At 41.2% G+C, this 17,368-nt stretch overlaps 1 protein-coding gene across 2 annotated transcripts in view; it reads left to right on the top strand.

Moving 5' to 3' along the window:
• The window catches only part of Suclg2 (succinate-CoA ligase GDP-forming beta subunit), a 237,572-nt gene that overhangs the window by 49,081 nt on the left and 171,123 nt on the right, over positions 1–17,368 (top strand). For both annotated transcript variants that reach the window (XM_029535679.1, XM_021190019.2), the window contains exon 2: positions 8,459–8,600. In XM_029535679.1, the coding sequence (XP_029391539.1) occupies positions 8,459–8,600 (142 nt within the window). The remainder of the gene's footprint in view (positions 1–8,458; positions 8,601–17,368) is intronic.

Raw genomic sequence — 17,368 nt, 5'->3', positions numbered from 1 at the left:
TGCATGTTTTTGAAAGTGTTGGCATATTTGATACAAGCAGGGGACCAGGTGGATACTGGTGTTCCTGTGAGGTCTCTGATAGTTTATCTGCTTCTTGAACAGGTGTTTCCTCTCTTGTAATGGCATGTTGTACCACTAAACCTATAATACATTGAAAACATAAGGTTCTTAACACAGACCTGAGTCTGATCCTCGGAACCCATGTAAGAACCGTGGGTGTGGCGGGGCCCACTTGCGAGCCTAGTGATGAGGAGGTAGTGACAACAGAGCCCTGCTAGCTCACCTAGATGTGTTGGTGAGTTTAGGCCAGTGCAGCAGAGCTCCCAGATGAGGTGGACTGCTCCTAAACAGTGTCACGCAGATCTCCACAAAGCACACACAACAGTCCCCATGATGAACACACATAAGCCAAAATCCCTCGCCTAGGGAAGCTCACCCTGAGCACCCTTATAATATTGATCATCTTACAGTTGGGTAGATTGGCCTACACAAAGCCCATTTCAAAATAATGTACCACATAGCTCATTTAGTTTGTGGAATACTACATAGAAGGAGGAAATTAGAATAGTTGGCAGGGGGGAGGCATGTTCCCTCCATTGTACAGTTGACAGTTAGGTGAAGCCATTGTGAGTTGGGACCAGCTGCCATTTGATCATGTCATGACTTTGGCAGCCACTCTTCTTTTGGTGGCATTTGGATCATTTTCAGTACTCCATTTTATTATGAAGAATAATACACGGGCATATCTTATGTGTATCTCAGGTGCATGTTATAGTAGTACAGTCATAAAAATAGACTTTCCAGGGAAAGAATATAGATTTGTTTTCCTTTTTACAAGTGCAATTAAATGTTTCAGAAATATAACTAAATGTGATTTTGAAGCACACTTCATTATGTAGAGAAAGTTGGCTTCAGTCCTAAGGCCCTTCCACCTTAGCCTCTCAGGTGATAGGATTCCAGGTATGTTCCACTGGGAATGGCTGCTAAGCTGTCCTCATTTGTACCACTGGTTTGTGTGGCTAGGCGGAGTACAAAAGGCATTATCTTACCGTGATTTACACAGTGACAGACCAACCTCCCCCTCCAATAGCATCTTCATTGCTTCTGGCCAGGAGGCATTTCTTACATGTCGACTATCTAATTTCTAGCTTTATACTATGACTAAGGCTCTTTCTAATGTTCCAGAGTGATTCGGACTTCTGGGCCAAGTCAAGCTGATGATGCCACCTTGAGGGGTTGTAGCTCACAGATTCTGCCTCCAGGGGGCGCCTGGCACAGTGACATAACCTTTTTTTTGTTCCCTTCCTCTCTAGTGCTTTTTCAGCTGTCTCTACACTCTGACATTGAAACCACAGGGCGAAGACGATCTCTCAGTCCTGTCATTCTTTAGACAGTGTAGCTGTCTAATTTTGTGCTGTGAATTTTCCTGTGCATTTTTGCCTGCTCAGTCATTGTCTTTGTATCTCTTGACTCTCTCTGGCCTTCTCATTTTCATCCTCTGCCTCTGTTCCCATGTTCCCAAAGGCCCTGAAATCTTTATGTGTTACTTTTCTTTTAAGTCATATTCCCTCTTCCCCCCTCAGCATAAACATGCTTGCTCTGTCAAAGGAAAGGAAAAGGGATAGAGCAATGGGAAGGCCATTGTACAGGTCTCAGGGAAGCTGCGCACACTCCAGCTGCTGGCGAATGGAACACAGTTCTTAAGGTAGTCTGTTTGTCAAACCTTTGTGTATAGAAAGGACAGAAAATAAGAATTAGTCCAGATTTTAGACAACCCCTGGTTCTGTACATGATTCTGGGCAAGTCACTTCCTCTCTTCAAGGTTTCTGATTTTAAAGGAGGAAGATAGATCCCAGAGGACCCTTTGCACCTTGGAATCTCAAAAGGGGAGAGAAAAGGCCAGGCAGTTCAGTTCCTCAGCACAGGATCCAGTCCTCTGTCATCAGTCAGTGCACCCACTTCTCCTTTACTCTGGGAGCTCCATGTCAGGGCTCCACAAGGCCATGCACTGTGTATCGGATCAGTCACCATTGGCCACAAGGGGCCAAACTCAGTTATAAAGGTTACTAGAATTGGTGGAAGGCAGAGGGGCAGGGGAGGTTGAGCAGATGACCAGGGGAGGTTGAGCAGGTTGTTCTTGGAGATGAATAAGCCAAGAGCAGCATGGGTCATGGCAGGAGGAGGGGGAGGCTGCTAGAAGGCAGGGAGGTCCTAGAGCTTCTGAGGAGAAACACTCCTGCTGCCCCACGCAGAAAGAGAAGTCAGGGCCTTGGCGTCTTCTTTCCACTGATTGATCTCCAAACAAAGCCTCAAAGTCAAGCGTTTGGCAGAGGATCGGAGGGTAAGCAGGCAAAATCAGGAAGAGTCCTTGTCCATTCTGTTTGTTTCTCTGTATAGCCCTGGCTGTCCTGGAGCTCACTCTGTAGACCAGCCTGGCTTCAAACTCAGAGATCTGCCTGCCTCTGCCTGCCAAGAGCTGAGATTAAAGGTGTGCGCCACCACTGCTCTTACATTACTTCATGTAGTTAATAGTTAGAAAAAAAAAATCTAAACAGGAAACTTTAGAAATAATTTTCAGAGTTTAAGTAACCAATTTTAACATGTTATTGTAATTCTATTTTATTGTTTATTTTTTTTCCTGTAAATTAAATTTTACCATAGGTAAGTATAGATAGGAAAGCAGAGTATATGGGCTGAGTATCACAGTCAGTTTCAGGAATCCTCCTAAGTTTCAAACCGTATTCTCTAGACAGCATCCCCTGTGGATAAGGGGAGACTCTGGTAACTGGGAGAAACAAGAGAAGGCCCTGGGTTTGGTGACCTGTGAACTTCCTTTTGTCATTTGCATTCCAGAGTTGGTGGGACACTTGAGAACCTTGCTAGCTTCTGCACTGAAGATACTGTTGCAGGCCTTAGGGTTTTAACATGGAGCTCTTCCTACCATTCTTGTATTTCTCAGGATAACGCTCCCTTTCCACCTCCTTCTTCCCACAGCCTACAGTATTTGCCTGTTTCCAGATATGTGCTGTGCCAACATTTCATGAAGGTTCTATTCCCGGTAAACCTTCATTCAGTCTTTTGAAGAGGAAAATGTCTTGCTCATCTCTACCTCAGTCTGTATCACTAAGGGACCCCTGGAAACATATGGCCAGAACATAAACACAGGGAACCAGCCATGTTAGCTGATTAGTAACTATAGTCACAGAAGCTTTCTGTCTTCCCTCTGATGCCTGTGATGTTAACCCAGTGACTTACACTTCTGCTTGGATTTTCTTATCTGCAAGATAGATCTATAAAACACAAGTTCCTTAGGCTCTGTTCTAGGTGAGTTTGGTCTGCAGTAATAATGACCCCAGATCACAGTGTCTAAAGTCCACAGAGGTTTACTTTTTATTACATGTTTGTCATGAGCCACCTCTAGGTGTCTCTCTTTCACACTTGTGGCTGATAGACTGTCTTCTGTTTTGAATGCTGTTGTTCCTCTTGTGGAGGGAGTGGGGGAAGAGCAAAAACCAAGTTGAGGGTGGGGAGTAGTAATCCAACGTTTGCTTGGCTCTGTCACATATAATAAGGCATGTGTCCAGGGCTTACTGGCTGGAGTTAGTGGCATGGCCTCACCTAATTTCAACAAAAGGGAGAAGGCTGAGCATATTATGGGTTTGCACTAATGACAGCTACATATGGGGGAGTCTATTACTTGACTACATGATGGCTTCAGCCATTAGATCACACAAGCACATGGTGAAATGTCTAGTACAATACAGCACTCAACAATGGCAGAAAAATTATTAGAAATGGTTACTATTATTTATAGCATACTGTTCACCTTTCATTTTCTTAGCAAACTTCTTACCCCTGAAAGTGCAGAAGTAGACTAAGTGGTTCTTGCGTGGACTTAGCAGAAAGATCATATACTCACACTCATAAATACATATCTACATACATGCATACACATATATATGTATGTAACATGTGTTGGTGGATGTGTGGATATGCATGCATGTGTAAGTGTGTGTGTGTGTGTGTGTATGTGTTCCACAGGGCAACCTTAGGTGTTGTTCTTTTGGTACCATATGCCTGATTTATCTATCTATCTATCTATCTATCTATCTATCTATCTATCTATCTATCTATCTATCTCTATCTATCTATCTATCATCTATCTATCTATCTATCTATCTATCTATCTATCTATCTATCTATCTATCTATCGATCTGAGACAGGCTCTCTCACTGATCTGGAACTTGCCAAGTAGACGAGACTGGATGACTGGCAACTGGGTTTTTGCCTATTTTCACCTCTGAGATTATTAAGCATATGCTACCTCGCCTAGCTTTACATGAGCTCTGGGCTTGAATTCAGGTCTTCATGCATGTACACAAGCATTTTGCCAACTAAGCCACCTCTTCAGCCCAGCACAAATTGTTAAGAAGTGGAGATGACTTAGAGAAGTTGAGATGTAGTCAGTGACCCTGCTCTTCCACGTTTTTGGTTGAGCACAGCCATCTGATGCTTCTGTAAGAGGGTTACTTTGTAGAGTGATAGACAGGGCATTAGCACAGGCCTTGCAAGTCTGCTCACTGTCTTGGTTTTCAATTTAAAAGCAAGCGACTTTAAGCTGGCATTCATTTGGGTCAATGTAGAAACAGTCAATATGTATTATATGTCTTTGGTGCTGGTCTCTGGATCAATTGCAATTAGTTTGCAGCAGATTGCATTAACATATCTGAAATTAATACGGCCAGTAGTCTAATGAAAAGGAATTGACCGTGACTACACGGTGGCTGTTTTTAGTTTCTCTCAAATGTGCTTTTCAAACTGTACTTTTTCTTCTTTGGTTAATAGCTTTAAATTGGTATGTCAACATAGGCCTAATCTATTGATTCTTCCCATTTGCCTTTTAAAAGCAGTCCCTGATAATGACATGTGTGTAACATTTAATGTTTTCCTTAGATGGCTTTTACTAAATAACTTAAACTCATGTTTTTCTTGGAATCTTGTGTGGAATGCAATAGACTATTAAGGCCTTGAGTATGTTCATTTATCAAATTTGTGTGTTACTAATGTTTCATTAAGACTTAGAAAGTCAGAAGTTAAGACTATAAAAAGTAGATTGTGTGAGCATTGTTTGTCCTGCATTGGATTTTATCCAAGTATTATTAATTTTAAAGAGGGATTATAATCAGTTTCAATATTAACATTGTAAGCAATATAAAATAATTATATTATATATAGCATATATTAATACATGTAGATGGCTAGGAGGAGCTATCTTTAGACTTGATCATGTCAAAGCTTGAATACTTTATAAGTGTATGTGAATTATGTTTATTTCGGGATGATTGTTACCTTTCTAGTTTAGAGGTAGGCAGTTTCTGGAACTGGAACATTATTTGTATTGGAAACAGAAGGTGGGGTTTATTCCTTTGGAGTTATTTTTGATATTTTCTATCTGACAAGTAAGATATTCTCCTAAGGATGTCCGAAAGTTTAGAACATTCTACCCTTGAGTAGAAGCTCATCTCTCTGAGGGTTGATATCCAACCTTTTGGCATTGTGGTGCAACACCATGTTCCACAAATGGGTTGGAGCATATTTATAGCTATTCTGGGATACACGTGGTCAGTGAGTCTCAGTGGGACATACCTGTGAGCCTCAGAGGATCGATCCCCTGTTAGAGAGTTCATCCTAGTTTGGAGGTTACACGAGATGACATTTTAAGGACCCTTCAGAGATTCTGAAAGTGATTGAAGCTCCTGCGCACCGCCCTTAGGCCATCAGCACTGTGGTCAGTCTGACGTTGCCTTGCACATTCATGGAGACCTCTGTAGAAGCAAGTAGGCTTTGGATATCAGGTTATTTTTCACTCTGCCAGCTTTGAAATTTAGCTATGAGTAAATATTTAATTTCTGTTAATGGATGATCATCTCTTGTAAATTCCTTTACATTATGACTCATGGGTGTAAACATAACCAAATGTATTCCTTTTTCATTGAAAATGAGATTTATAGTTTTGGTAGGATATACTGTTGATATTACTGGATAAAATACAAAAGTAATTTACTGGTTTGCCATCTTGTTCTTTATATTCTTTTGACATAAATTAAAAAGTAATTGATAGCGCATTTTGGAAAAAAAAAAACCACTTGTATTGGCATCTTAAGCAAGCTGACATAATATCCGACTGCAGCTGAATGGTAGTGTAGTAATGAGGACTCTCAGGTAACTGTGAGATCTCCTCATTCAAATACCTATCTAGGCACCACTAGAAACTAAAATTAAGAAGAGATTTGGGAGCTGGAAAGATTGCTCAGCCATTAAGAGCATGTACTGCTGTGGCAGATGACCTGAGTTCAGTTCCCAGCATTTATACCACATGGCTCACAGACCTGTCTGTAACTTCCATGTGTCTGACACCCTTTGACTCCCACCGGCACCAGCACACATTTGGGGCACAGAAACTCACACAAGCTCACATAATACACATTTAGAAAAAATTTTAAAAAGGAAAAGAAAGAAGTGAATTAGTCTGTGGCTTCCCGATCTCTTACTGTTAAACATACTTCTCCTAAGCTTTTCCTGAGTATGATTAATGGTTTATATTGGTTGTTAAGATAATGCTAAGAGCTTTCCCTGTTTGCGCCTGGTGAGCGAGGGGAGGCAGAGCTGTATGTGTGAACCTTTACCTTTTCTCCAGAGTAACTCCTGATCTGAAAGTACTTCCCAGCTCACAGAAAGCTATAGTAAAATGAAATGAAACACCCAGTAACAGTCCCATGATCCTTTGCCTGCTTACTTCCTCTGATGTGAGCATCTGACACAATTCTAGAACAATAAGAAAACCAAAAACTCACACAGATAGTTTTTCTGTACCTAAGCTATTGAACTTGCTCTGCTTAACCATTTTGAGGGTTAAAATGAACATCTAAGAGTTTCACTATGATAGTTAAACTTTATCTATCTATCTATCTATCTATCTATCTATCTATCTATCTATCTATCTATTTATTTATTGTGTTTATAACATAATTACATTATTCCCCCTTCCCTTTCCTTCCTCCAAACCCTCTGTAAACCCTCCTTGCTCTTTTTCTAATTCATGGCTGCGTCTTTCAGTAATATTGCTGTTATATACATATATGCATATATATTCCTAAATATAACCTGTGTAGTCTGTATAATGTTACCTGTATATATGTTTTCAGGACTGTCAGTGGGTATTGGGTATCCAGTCCCTGTTCTTATCTGGGGAAGACTGTTTCTCCAGTGCTCAGCATTCCTCAGTTGCCAGTCGTTCTTTGTGTAGGTTTGGGATTTTTTTTTTTCTTCTGCAATGATTTCTAAATCTTAGGTGAGGGGGTTGTTTTGTAAAAAAAAATCCTTTGGGACTGGGCTTCACAACTCATTTTGATTGGTTGTGGTTTTCTGTAGAGGTCTGCTTGCAAAAAGAAATTTCCTTGGAGAGGGACGAGGACTACACTTCTCTCTGACCATAAATAAACTTTTAAGATGTAGTCAGGGATTACGCTGGTTTAGTAAAGTGGTGGTTGTAGATTCTCCCCCAAGATCCATGATTTCACTAGTCGTGGGTAGTTGGTGAGGTTTCTAGAACTAAACATGATTTCCCTCTTGTTGGTCACTGCCAGAGCCTACTGCACCCTCAGGGCTATCGTGCCATGTTGGTTGTTGTGGTTCATTGGTGTCATAGCCAGGGACGACTGCTGTTTGCTCTCTTCCTTTGGAACCTTCCATGGTTCCTTGTGGTTCCATGAAAGCCAGTCCCCAGGGAGGAGGCCTTCAGGTCAGTGCCAGCTCAGGGGTTCCAGGGCTTTGTATCTGAAGTGCACGGTGTCTCCAGCAGTAGGGATTTATTTATCATCTGCGTCTGGGGCCAACCAAGGGTAATAGCAAGAGCCTCTTGGTCAACCCTGACCAGCACAAGGGTAACACATAAAAAGGGCCTCCTTATGCTTGGTGTAGGGGTTTTGTTAGATGTAGGGGCGTTTGGCTCTAGGAGGGAATGTTATCAGCCCAAAATGAGAGAATTTCACTTAAAGGTATATTTATACACAGTCTTATATGTATTATAATTTTCTTAGGTAGACACTTAATAGTATGAAAATGGAATGTGGGAATCACATTATGACATTTTTAAATTTTTTACCCCTTATTACCTTCTCTTGCCCCTCTCTCTCCCTGTGAGTTTTTTCATCTTCCAAGCCCAGTACCTCTTCTGTCTCCATGCCTCTCTCCAACTCTGTCTGTCTTTCTGTCTCTGTCTGTCTGTCTGTCTGACTGTCTGTACTTTTTTTTTTAACATTTGAGACTGAGAAAGCTCCCATGGCAGGTTTATTTAGATTCTCTTTAAGTCGAGTGTTGCTCATTGCTGGTGGATAGTACCTGGAAGATGACAGTGTTCTTCGTCCTGTTATTAAGTGCCCTTTCCTCTCTCCCTAGGCAGGTCACTTAACCCCCCGAAGATGGCTGAACCTGCAGGAGTACCAGAGCAAGAAGCTCATGTCAGAGCATGGAGTGAGAGTGCAGAGGTTCTTTGTTGCCAACACTGCTAAGGAGGCTCTGGAGGCAGCCAAGAGATTGAGTAAGTTGTTCCAGGGGGTGAATGCCGGCTGCCATCAGTGAAGACAGGACAGGGCTTCCCATTTCTGTCCTTTTATCTGACCTGGGTGGGAATTTTGAATCTCAAAAGCAGAAGAGTACTTAAAATTTGGAAAACTTGATTCTTTCTCTTGAGATAGCAGCACGTGGAGTCACCTTGTGGAAATTTCTCTCAAGTTTTCCTTTGTGCTCTCTTCTATCAAGCATAGCTTAGTGGTGGGAAGAAATAGGGCAGGTAGGTTGGACATGAGAGTGGCATCCTTCTAGAACCCCTTAAAAGCTGGGGTGAGTGATTGGAAGAGCACAGGGGTAGGCAGGCAGCAACATTAGTTTTGTTATATAGTCCATGTTGGCCTTCAACTTGTGATTCTCCTACTGAGGCTGAGTGCTGACATCACAGATGTGTGCTGGTGGAGCCTGGGTGAGAGCCACGTTTCAAAGTCCAACTCTCTTGTTCTCCCATGAGCAGTCCTAACCATCTACGAAACCCTCCTCCTTTCTGTCTCTCTGCTTCATTAGCTGTAGAGCAAAGCTGTGTTTCCCGCCCATCATCAGGGCCTTATTCGTTGTAGTGATGACAGGTCTCAGCTGTACCTCTAGCTCTGGATGGTGGAGAATCAGATGCTGCCATCTTCTTTCCAGTGTAATATTTTAAAGATCCTCTTATTGTTACCTAACTTATTTAGTATAAATAAAATGGAAACCACATAGTATATTTAAAATCTATAGTATTCATTGAAAAGGAAAAAAATAGGTAAAATTAATTTTGATAATACATTATATCTAATATACCCAGTTAGCAGCATTTTATCATGAGACTGATTTTAATAAGTTATCAGTATTTTTCTTCTATTTTTTCCTTTTCTTTTCTCTTTTCTTTTCTTTTCTTTTCTTTTCCCCCTCCCCTCCCCTTCTTTCCCCTCCCCTCCCCTCCCCTCCCCTCCCCTCCCTCCCCCCCCTTTCTTTCTTTTTTCCCCTTTTTTGTTTTGTTTTGTTTTGTTTTGTTTTGTTTTGTTTTTGTTTCAGATAGTTTATTTAGCCCAGGCTGGCCTTAAAGTAATTCTGTTGCTGAGGATGATCTTGAACTTGTTCCTTGTCCAGAGTGGTAGGATTATAGGCATGTAGCTTTATCTCTGGCTCATATAGTCCAGGACTAGGACCTTGTGTATCATGTAGGTGAGTATTTTAACAAATGAGGCATCCACAGGACTGAATTCTCACAAATCTTGTTTTTAGCTTACACTATAACACATTCATTTCACACGAGTCTCAAGTCAGATGTTCAGCAAATGCTGTGACAGCTGGGCTATCTGGGGCAGTGTAGTTCTGGACACTAGAAGGATTTGAATGTACCTACAGCATTAGGACTCAGTTTTTTCCTGCTAGTCTTGGAGAAGCCCCCTACTGTGCTCAGTAACCTGGTAAAGGATGATTTCCTAGACTTGTCCAAGAAGGGACAAGTTTTGTTTTAGGGATTTAAAAATGAGAACAAAAAAGTAAAGTTGGTCTTCACTTTTCCTTGCCCTGTTTTTCAAGGCAGAGGCAGAGTCCTGGTGTTGAGGCAGCAGCTCATTCAGTGAGTGAGCAGACAAGCGAGCGGGCAGGTTCACACTCAGAGAGGAGTTGCCCTAGACTAAGGGACCATGTAGTTTCTGATGTTGAATTCTGTTGATCCGAGAGGAAATTGATGACATTTAAAAGGAGATGCTGCAATTGTAGGTTTAAAATGAAACTGATAGTGAACGTGAAAGGAGGTGTCTGTGTCATTGTCACTGGGATTGCCTACAGACAGCCAAGGAAAAGAATCTGGCAGAACACCACAGTGTTCATGTTCTCAGTACTACAAGAGTGACAGGAGCCACAAGAACACTTTTACCAAATATGTTTGAGGTTAAGATTAAAGCTGTGTAACATGTATGTCTTCCTGATTGTGCTGAGATCTCTCATATATGTATATATGTATGTATATATACATATACATATGTATATATATACATACATATACATACATATATATATATATATATATATATATATATATATATATATATATATGAGAGACTGGGCTATAAAACCTTAAGAGATCTACTTTGCCTTCCGAGGTTTTGCCTCCTCAAGATTCACAACTTTTCAAAATGGCCCCACTAGTTGTGGTCTTTGTGAACCTATGGGTGACATTTTATATTTTAGCTACAATGGACATGTTGAAGTAAAATGATATGTTATGAAAGTTTTTGAAAATGTGCCTTGATATTAGGTATACCTATGTTCCAGTGTAATCCCTGCACCCCCCTCCCTACATCTCTTCCTTTCATGGTATCTGAACCTATATACCCGGTTGTCTGTGAATCAGCCATGTTTGCAACTCTCCTGGACCAAACAGAATGTTAACCTCTCAGCTCCCAAAAGTTCTCATTGCTCCATGTCTTCTGTGGTGTCTCTTTTGTATTTAGTCAGTTACCAAATCTTGTCAATATTTAGCTTAGCATTTTTACTTTATTGACAGGGAAGCAGGCAATATAAGGTTAAAAAAAACTTGTCAACATTGTCAAGTTAATAATCACCAGAGACGGGATTTGCGCGCGCACACACACACACACACACACACACACACACACACACGCGATAAATATCTCTAGGAGCCTTAATAAAATAAGGAATATCACTGCATGTTTTCTCTTCATTTGGACTATGGAATTCAGAGGTTGTGAGAGCAAACCCACTGTGCACAGAATTGGTGTGTACGCTGCCTTTAGTTCTCTAAGATTCACCGAGGATGTTGGGGCAACTCAGAAGTGCTGTAATATAAACACAGATGAACCATGGGGGCACTGCCATGTTCAATCTTCAGAATCTCTACAATTTGTTATTTTCTTCGCATTGACTGAAACTCTCAACATTTTATTAAGCAGGGAAAAAGTATATATGAAAACCTCCAGTTTTTTTTTTTTTCTAACTCAGGAAGGAGAATTAAATGGAGAAATTAATCTTCTGAGCTAACGACATCCATCCTGAAATGCAGATGGGAGCTCTCATTGGCATCAGCTAGCGTGGCTGCTTTCAGCTAGAGCATGTTCCCATTCATCAATATACGAACTTAACTCTGTTTTATATAATTACATCCTGAAGCCTGGCAAATTACTTACACCATTAAGGAATTGTACCTCCTATCTTAAGGGAGCTGCTACCCATTGACACTGAGTGGCAGCTGCTGTTGATCCTGTAGACAGTTAAACACAGCAGCCTCCCTAACTGGTGAGGCTTTGCCGTTTGCCGTACGTGGTTGAGATCTTCCTTCGTATTGAGAGGATCTTTTTGTCTCACAGTGACAGTCAAGGCTAGCTTTGAGCTCTGTGAAGTAAATACTCATTTTAGCAGCCTGTCACAAGTCTCTGGGATCAGCAATGCAAAGATATAATTTGCGTCCCCTGGGGGTGTGTTCCCCTGAAGTTCAAGAAGGTCTTCTTTCCAGAGATGGCCGTGCTGGTGCCAGAATGAAGGAAGGTCCCTGTGCTATGAGTCAAATGCCTTTCTGCCTGCTACTGGCCCCTTTGGTGCTTTTACCATTTCTGAACCTGATTCTCTGGCCTTGATTAAGTGAACTTCCTAATACTGTTTTTTTGTTTGTTAGTGGTGTTTTGTTTTGTTTTATTTTGTTGTGAGTGCCTCTGTGTGTGTGTGTGTGTGTACATGTGATTATTTCATGTGGAGCACCTTTTCTTTTCATGCCCTTTCCTCTGCCCCTTTGTGTAGCTGAGGCTTGCCCTTGGGTTCTGATGACTGCTAGGGCAGCCTTGTAATTATAGATCTACCTCCACAACCCACAGCGTTACCTTCTGGTTGGTGCTAGCAACCCTGGCTTGTCCAGATGAAAAGCACTCAACATAGGTCCTGGACATGGAGGTTCACCATAGCATTGTTGTGCTGCAGGAAGTTATCACCCGTACAAGCTATGCACGGTTCCTAAGAGTATTTGAGTTGAGATTAATAGTTGGTCTAACTGTATTCATGGAAATAATTGTGTTCATCAAACCTATAATGACATTTCTCATTATATATATTTTAGCAGAGAAATCTCTCTCTTCTAAAATGTTCTTTCTTTTTTTCTGGTTCTTCTTCAAATATAAATGGGCTTCTCCTCGGAAGACCTAGGGCAGGGTTATCCTTTCAGTAACTGTCTTGTGTCCCTGAACAGAAGCAACAGGAGAGCTGTGGAGTCAGGGCCAGATCCAGGCAGGCTCTGGGAGGCAGGCCTAGGGAACTGCACATGGATCTTCCTTTCAGTCTCCTTAGAAACGGTGTGAGCATGCTTTGAAAACCTGAGCTGGCGTTCAGCAGTGTGAGAACACAACACGTTCAAAACCACAAAGATTCAACCTTCTGGCCCTGACCATATGCCTGGCATCCTGTCCAACGTGTGACTCCATTGTCTCATACAATCTTCATTTAAACCAAAGGAAATGAATCAGGAGATTTCTGTGTGTCCTTCCGTGTGTCTGTGTCACTAGGGTGCCTTTCATGGAGTTAGGTATCAACTTGTTTTTAAAACGTGCTCATTGCCAGTAAACAGGGGAGTTGTGTTGCACACAGCCTCATCTCCCAGGGCCACATTTTCCAGAACCTTGCTATACATTATTTACTCTGCTCTGTCTTAGTTCATTTGTGGGTTGTATTTGTGAGTGTTCACAGAGTGTCTTAGACAGTTGAAAATGCAGAAAACGTGCTTGGAGGAAATGGCCCAGGGCTAGTGTTGTAGGACCTCTCTGTGGATGTTAGGACTTTTAAATAGAAACTTTAAACACATAAACCTCTAGTAATTTTCAAGATGTTTAAACACTTAAAGCTCTAATAATTTTCATGATGTTTTAATCTTGGAAAAACCCAGAAAAGTAAAAAGCAACAACAAAACTAAAAATCGTTTTAAAAAAGAAAACTAAAAATCTTTTTTTATTCCATTATCCAATGGAATGTATTAACATTAATATTTCCTTTCACATTTTTATGTTAATATATTTTTTCTTTCCTTCATTATTTGTCTATATCTACATGATTAAATAGTATAATTGCACTTTAATGAATTTGCTTATAAATTTAGAAAACAGTGAACATTTTTAAAAATCTGCATTATGCTTATCACTTAAATAGTATTTTTTCTTAAAAGTGTTATTTTTATTATTACATAGTGTCTGCATTGACCATTGTATTTCATGCTGTGAATCTTTTGTCATGTTGACATATCGGTGGAAGATTCGTTAGCACTCGTTAGCTCATTTTAGCTTAGATAAGAATGATCCCCACGCGGAAATCCCCACACGGTGATCTTATTCAGCCCCAGCAACTTACACTCCCTTTGTCTTCTTACTCTGCCACCTTGAGCAAGTGCTTCCGGAGATGACCTGGCAGACTTGCTGTGGCAGCCACTGAGGGAGGAAAGGCATGGAGAGCTGCAAGGAGAGATGTGCTCGGACTACCTGCCTCACCTCACCTACTTCCATTGTCTTGAGAGTGGTTGGCTCCGGGCTCTGTAGACCAGGCTGGCATTGAGTTCACAAATCTGCCTTCCTCTGCTGCCTGAGTGCTGGGATTAAAGATGTGCACCACCACAGCTGGCCCAGTATTTAGACCTTTTTTTTTTTTTTTTCTCCTCTTCTCCCTTTCTCTTTCTTTTCCCCTCTCCTCCCCCTCCTCTTCCTCTTCTTTCTCTTCCTCCTCCTCTTCGGCTTCCCCTCCCTTCCTTTTCGACTTCCTCTTCCTAGTATTGCATTTATTTATTTATTTATTTATTTATTTGTGTGTGTGTGTGTGTGTAAGCCATAGCACTTATGTGGTGATTAGAGGACATCTTGCAGGAGTGGGCCCTCCATTCACCATGTGGACTCTGGGCATCTAATTATAAGCCGCCAGGGTTATAGGCAAGCTCCTTTCCCTCTTTGGCCCAGTATTTAGACCTGTGAGAGAGTCTTTGGTCTTTGATTTGAGGCTGATGTGATAATGGGCCACACCATCAGGATGCTCAACCCCCTCCACTTTGCTGGTTATTTTCAACATACAGTTTGCTTGGCTGTAAAGCTGTGATTAATAATTTGTACTTAAGGGATGATTTAGATTTAGGAAGAAGGAAAGAGCATGCCTTGTTCATGAGAGCTCACCAAAGTTCCTTTTTCTCTTCCGAGTGAACAAAACCAGTGTTTTGAGCTTTCATCAGAAGAATAAAATAGCTATTAACAATGCCAGTAGCATATAAAAAATAAAATTTCTCAGTGCTTTTGTGATAGCAGCTAAGTGTTAAACTCAATTTATTTACATTCTCAGATGCCTTGATATTGAATATATTATTACTCGTATTTTACTAGTTGGTATTTTCTAGGAAGATGGTGGTATATGAAGTCCAAAGCTGCATAATTTTTAAAGAAAATGAAAATCACATTGCAACAGAATAAATATTACTGAAAGAATTATGCTTTTAAGATGCTGTGCCATTCTCCAAGGTGGTTATTATAGACACTGACAGTGTTTAACATGCTCATAAATAGCACTAACTCTCCACCTGCATTTTCTAGGTTATCTACAAAATATAAAAACTCTGGAAATAAATTAGAAGCTTTAAAGGAATGATACCGCTTTATCTACCTTAGAATGAAAATTGATGTGTAAACAGCCAGCCTCAATTATGTATTTTTTTCTTCATTCAGTGTAGAATAAACTAAGACATTTGGGAGCCCGTTATTTCTCTCAAATTAAATGTGAACCTAGTATTGCAATTTTTCTTTTCTCTTTAGCCTTTTGAGTGAATGTAATAGTTACTTCTGTATGAGGAAAAGGAAACAGATGGGGCGTAGCTAACGGCGAAATGACACTAGAAGTATTTTATATGCAGAATTGGAACTTCTCAGTGTCTTCAGCTGCTGTGTGTGGAAGGAAAAGAAGCAGCTGTAAATACATACATAATTTCTTTATCAGTAACTTCTCCACCAGCATCATACACAGATGAAAACATCTAGATTCTTTAAGGACACTCCCTCAAACTTCCTTTTTCCCCTTCTGTGGACGTAGTATTCAGTCACTGTTGGCATACAGGACAGGGTTGCAGGATGGTAGGGCACCTTTCCTAACCCATCACCTTTTTGCTCCTTCCCATGTCCCCTGTGTGTCAACTGCTGTGCTCTTGTCATCTTTGTTCATAGTTTTCCTCTGCAGTGCGACTACTTGTCTTTTTCTTCCCTCCCTTTTATTAAAAATATATTTTTTTCTGACAAAATATGTTTTGATTACAGTTTCCCCTCCCTTTATTCCTCCCAGTTCCTCCAACCTCCCCTTCCATTCAGATCCATCCCTTTCTGTCTCTCATTAGAAAACAAGCAGGTTTCTAGGTATAGTAATAAAGTAAAATAAGATAACAACTAACACATCAGAATAGGACAAAACACACGAAGGAAAAGAGCCCAAGAAACAGACCCAGACCCAGAGACTCACTCGTTCAAACACTTAGAAGTCCCATAAAACACACACACACACACACACACACACACACACACACACACACACACACACAGGACCTCTAGGGTAGAAGTAGAGAAAAAAATCCCAATATATTAATAAAGTAAAGTTAAAAATCAAAACTAACAGAATAAAAAGTAAAAAAAGGAAAACCCTTTGGAAGCCTTCAAAGGTGCCATTGAGACTGTATTCTGGTGGCCATTCACTGCTGTGCATGGTGCCTTAAGAGAATTTTGTTTGCTTGGTGTGGTGGTTTGAATCAGAATGGCTCCCATAGACATATAGATTTGCATGTTTGGTCACTGGGAGGTGGGCGGCGTTATTAGGAGATGTGGCCTCGTTGCATTGTTGAAGGAAGTGTGTTACTGAGGGCAGGCTATGAGGTTTCAGAAGTTCAAGCCAGACCCAGTATCGCTCTCCCTTCCTGCTGCCTGCCGATCCAGATGTAGAGCTCTCAGCTACCTTTCCAGGCCAGGGTCTACCGATGTGTCACCATAATGGACTAAAGCTCTACCCTGTAAGCCAGCTCCAAATAAGTATTTCCTTTATAAGTGTTGCTCTGGTAATGCTGGCTCTCTACAACATTAGAATATTGACTAAGACACCTAGTGCGAGTCCCTTGAAGAAAGCTAGTTTCATTTTCAAGTGGTTATGAATTAGCTTCTGGGTTAGGGGATGGGGGCATATGTCCACTTGTTCTTTCAGCTCTAGGACCCCATTTGGTACAAACCTGTGTAGGCCCTGTTCATGGAGCCTCAATGTCTGTGCACTGATTCTGTTGATTTAGAGGGTCTTGTTTCCTTGTTTTTTTCTCTGGCTCTTATGTTCTTTATGTCTCCCCTTGTGCAGAGTTCCCTGCGCCCTGAGGGGAGGGATTTAATGGAGATACTCTATTTAGGGCTTAAGTGTTTTAAGGTCATTCTGCATGCTGTCTGACTATGGGTCTCTATGTTTTGTCCCATCTGTTACAGGAGGAAGCCCCTCTAATGATGGCTGAGCAAGGCACTGATGTATGAATATAGCACAATGTCATTAGGACTCTTCTAATTGCTATATTTTTATTAGATATTTTCTTTATTTACATTTCAAATGTTATCCCCTTTCCTAGTTTCCCCTCTGAAAATCCCCTATCCTCGCCTCCCTCCGCCTGCTCCCCAACCCACCCACTCCCATTCCTGGTCCTGGCATTCACCTATACTGGGGCCTAGAACCTTCACATAACCAAGGGCCTCTCCTCCCATTGATGACCAACTA

This window comes from Mus pahari, chromosome 2 (genome assembly GCF_900095145.1).
Source record: "Mus pahari chromosome 2, PAHARI_EIJ_v1.1, whole genome shotgun sequence".
Lineage (NCBI taxonomy): Eukaryota > Metazoa > Chordata > Mammalia > Rodentia > Muridae > Mus > Mus pahari.
Note: the sequence above shows the minus strand (reverse complement) of the source record. Positions and strands in the feature narration are given on the sequence as shown.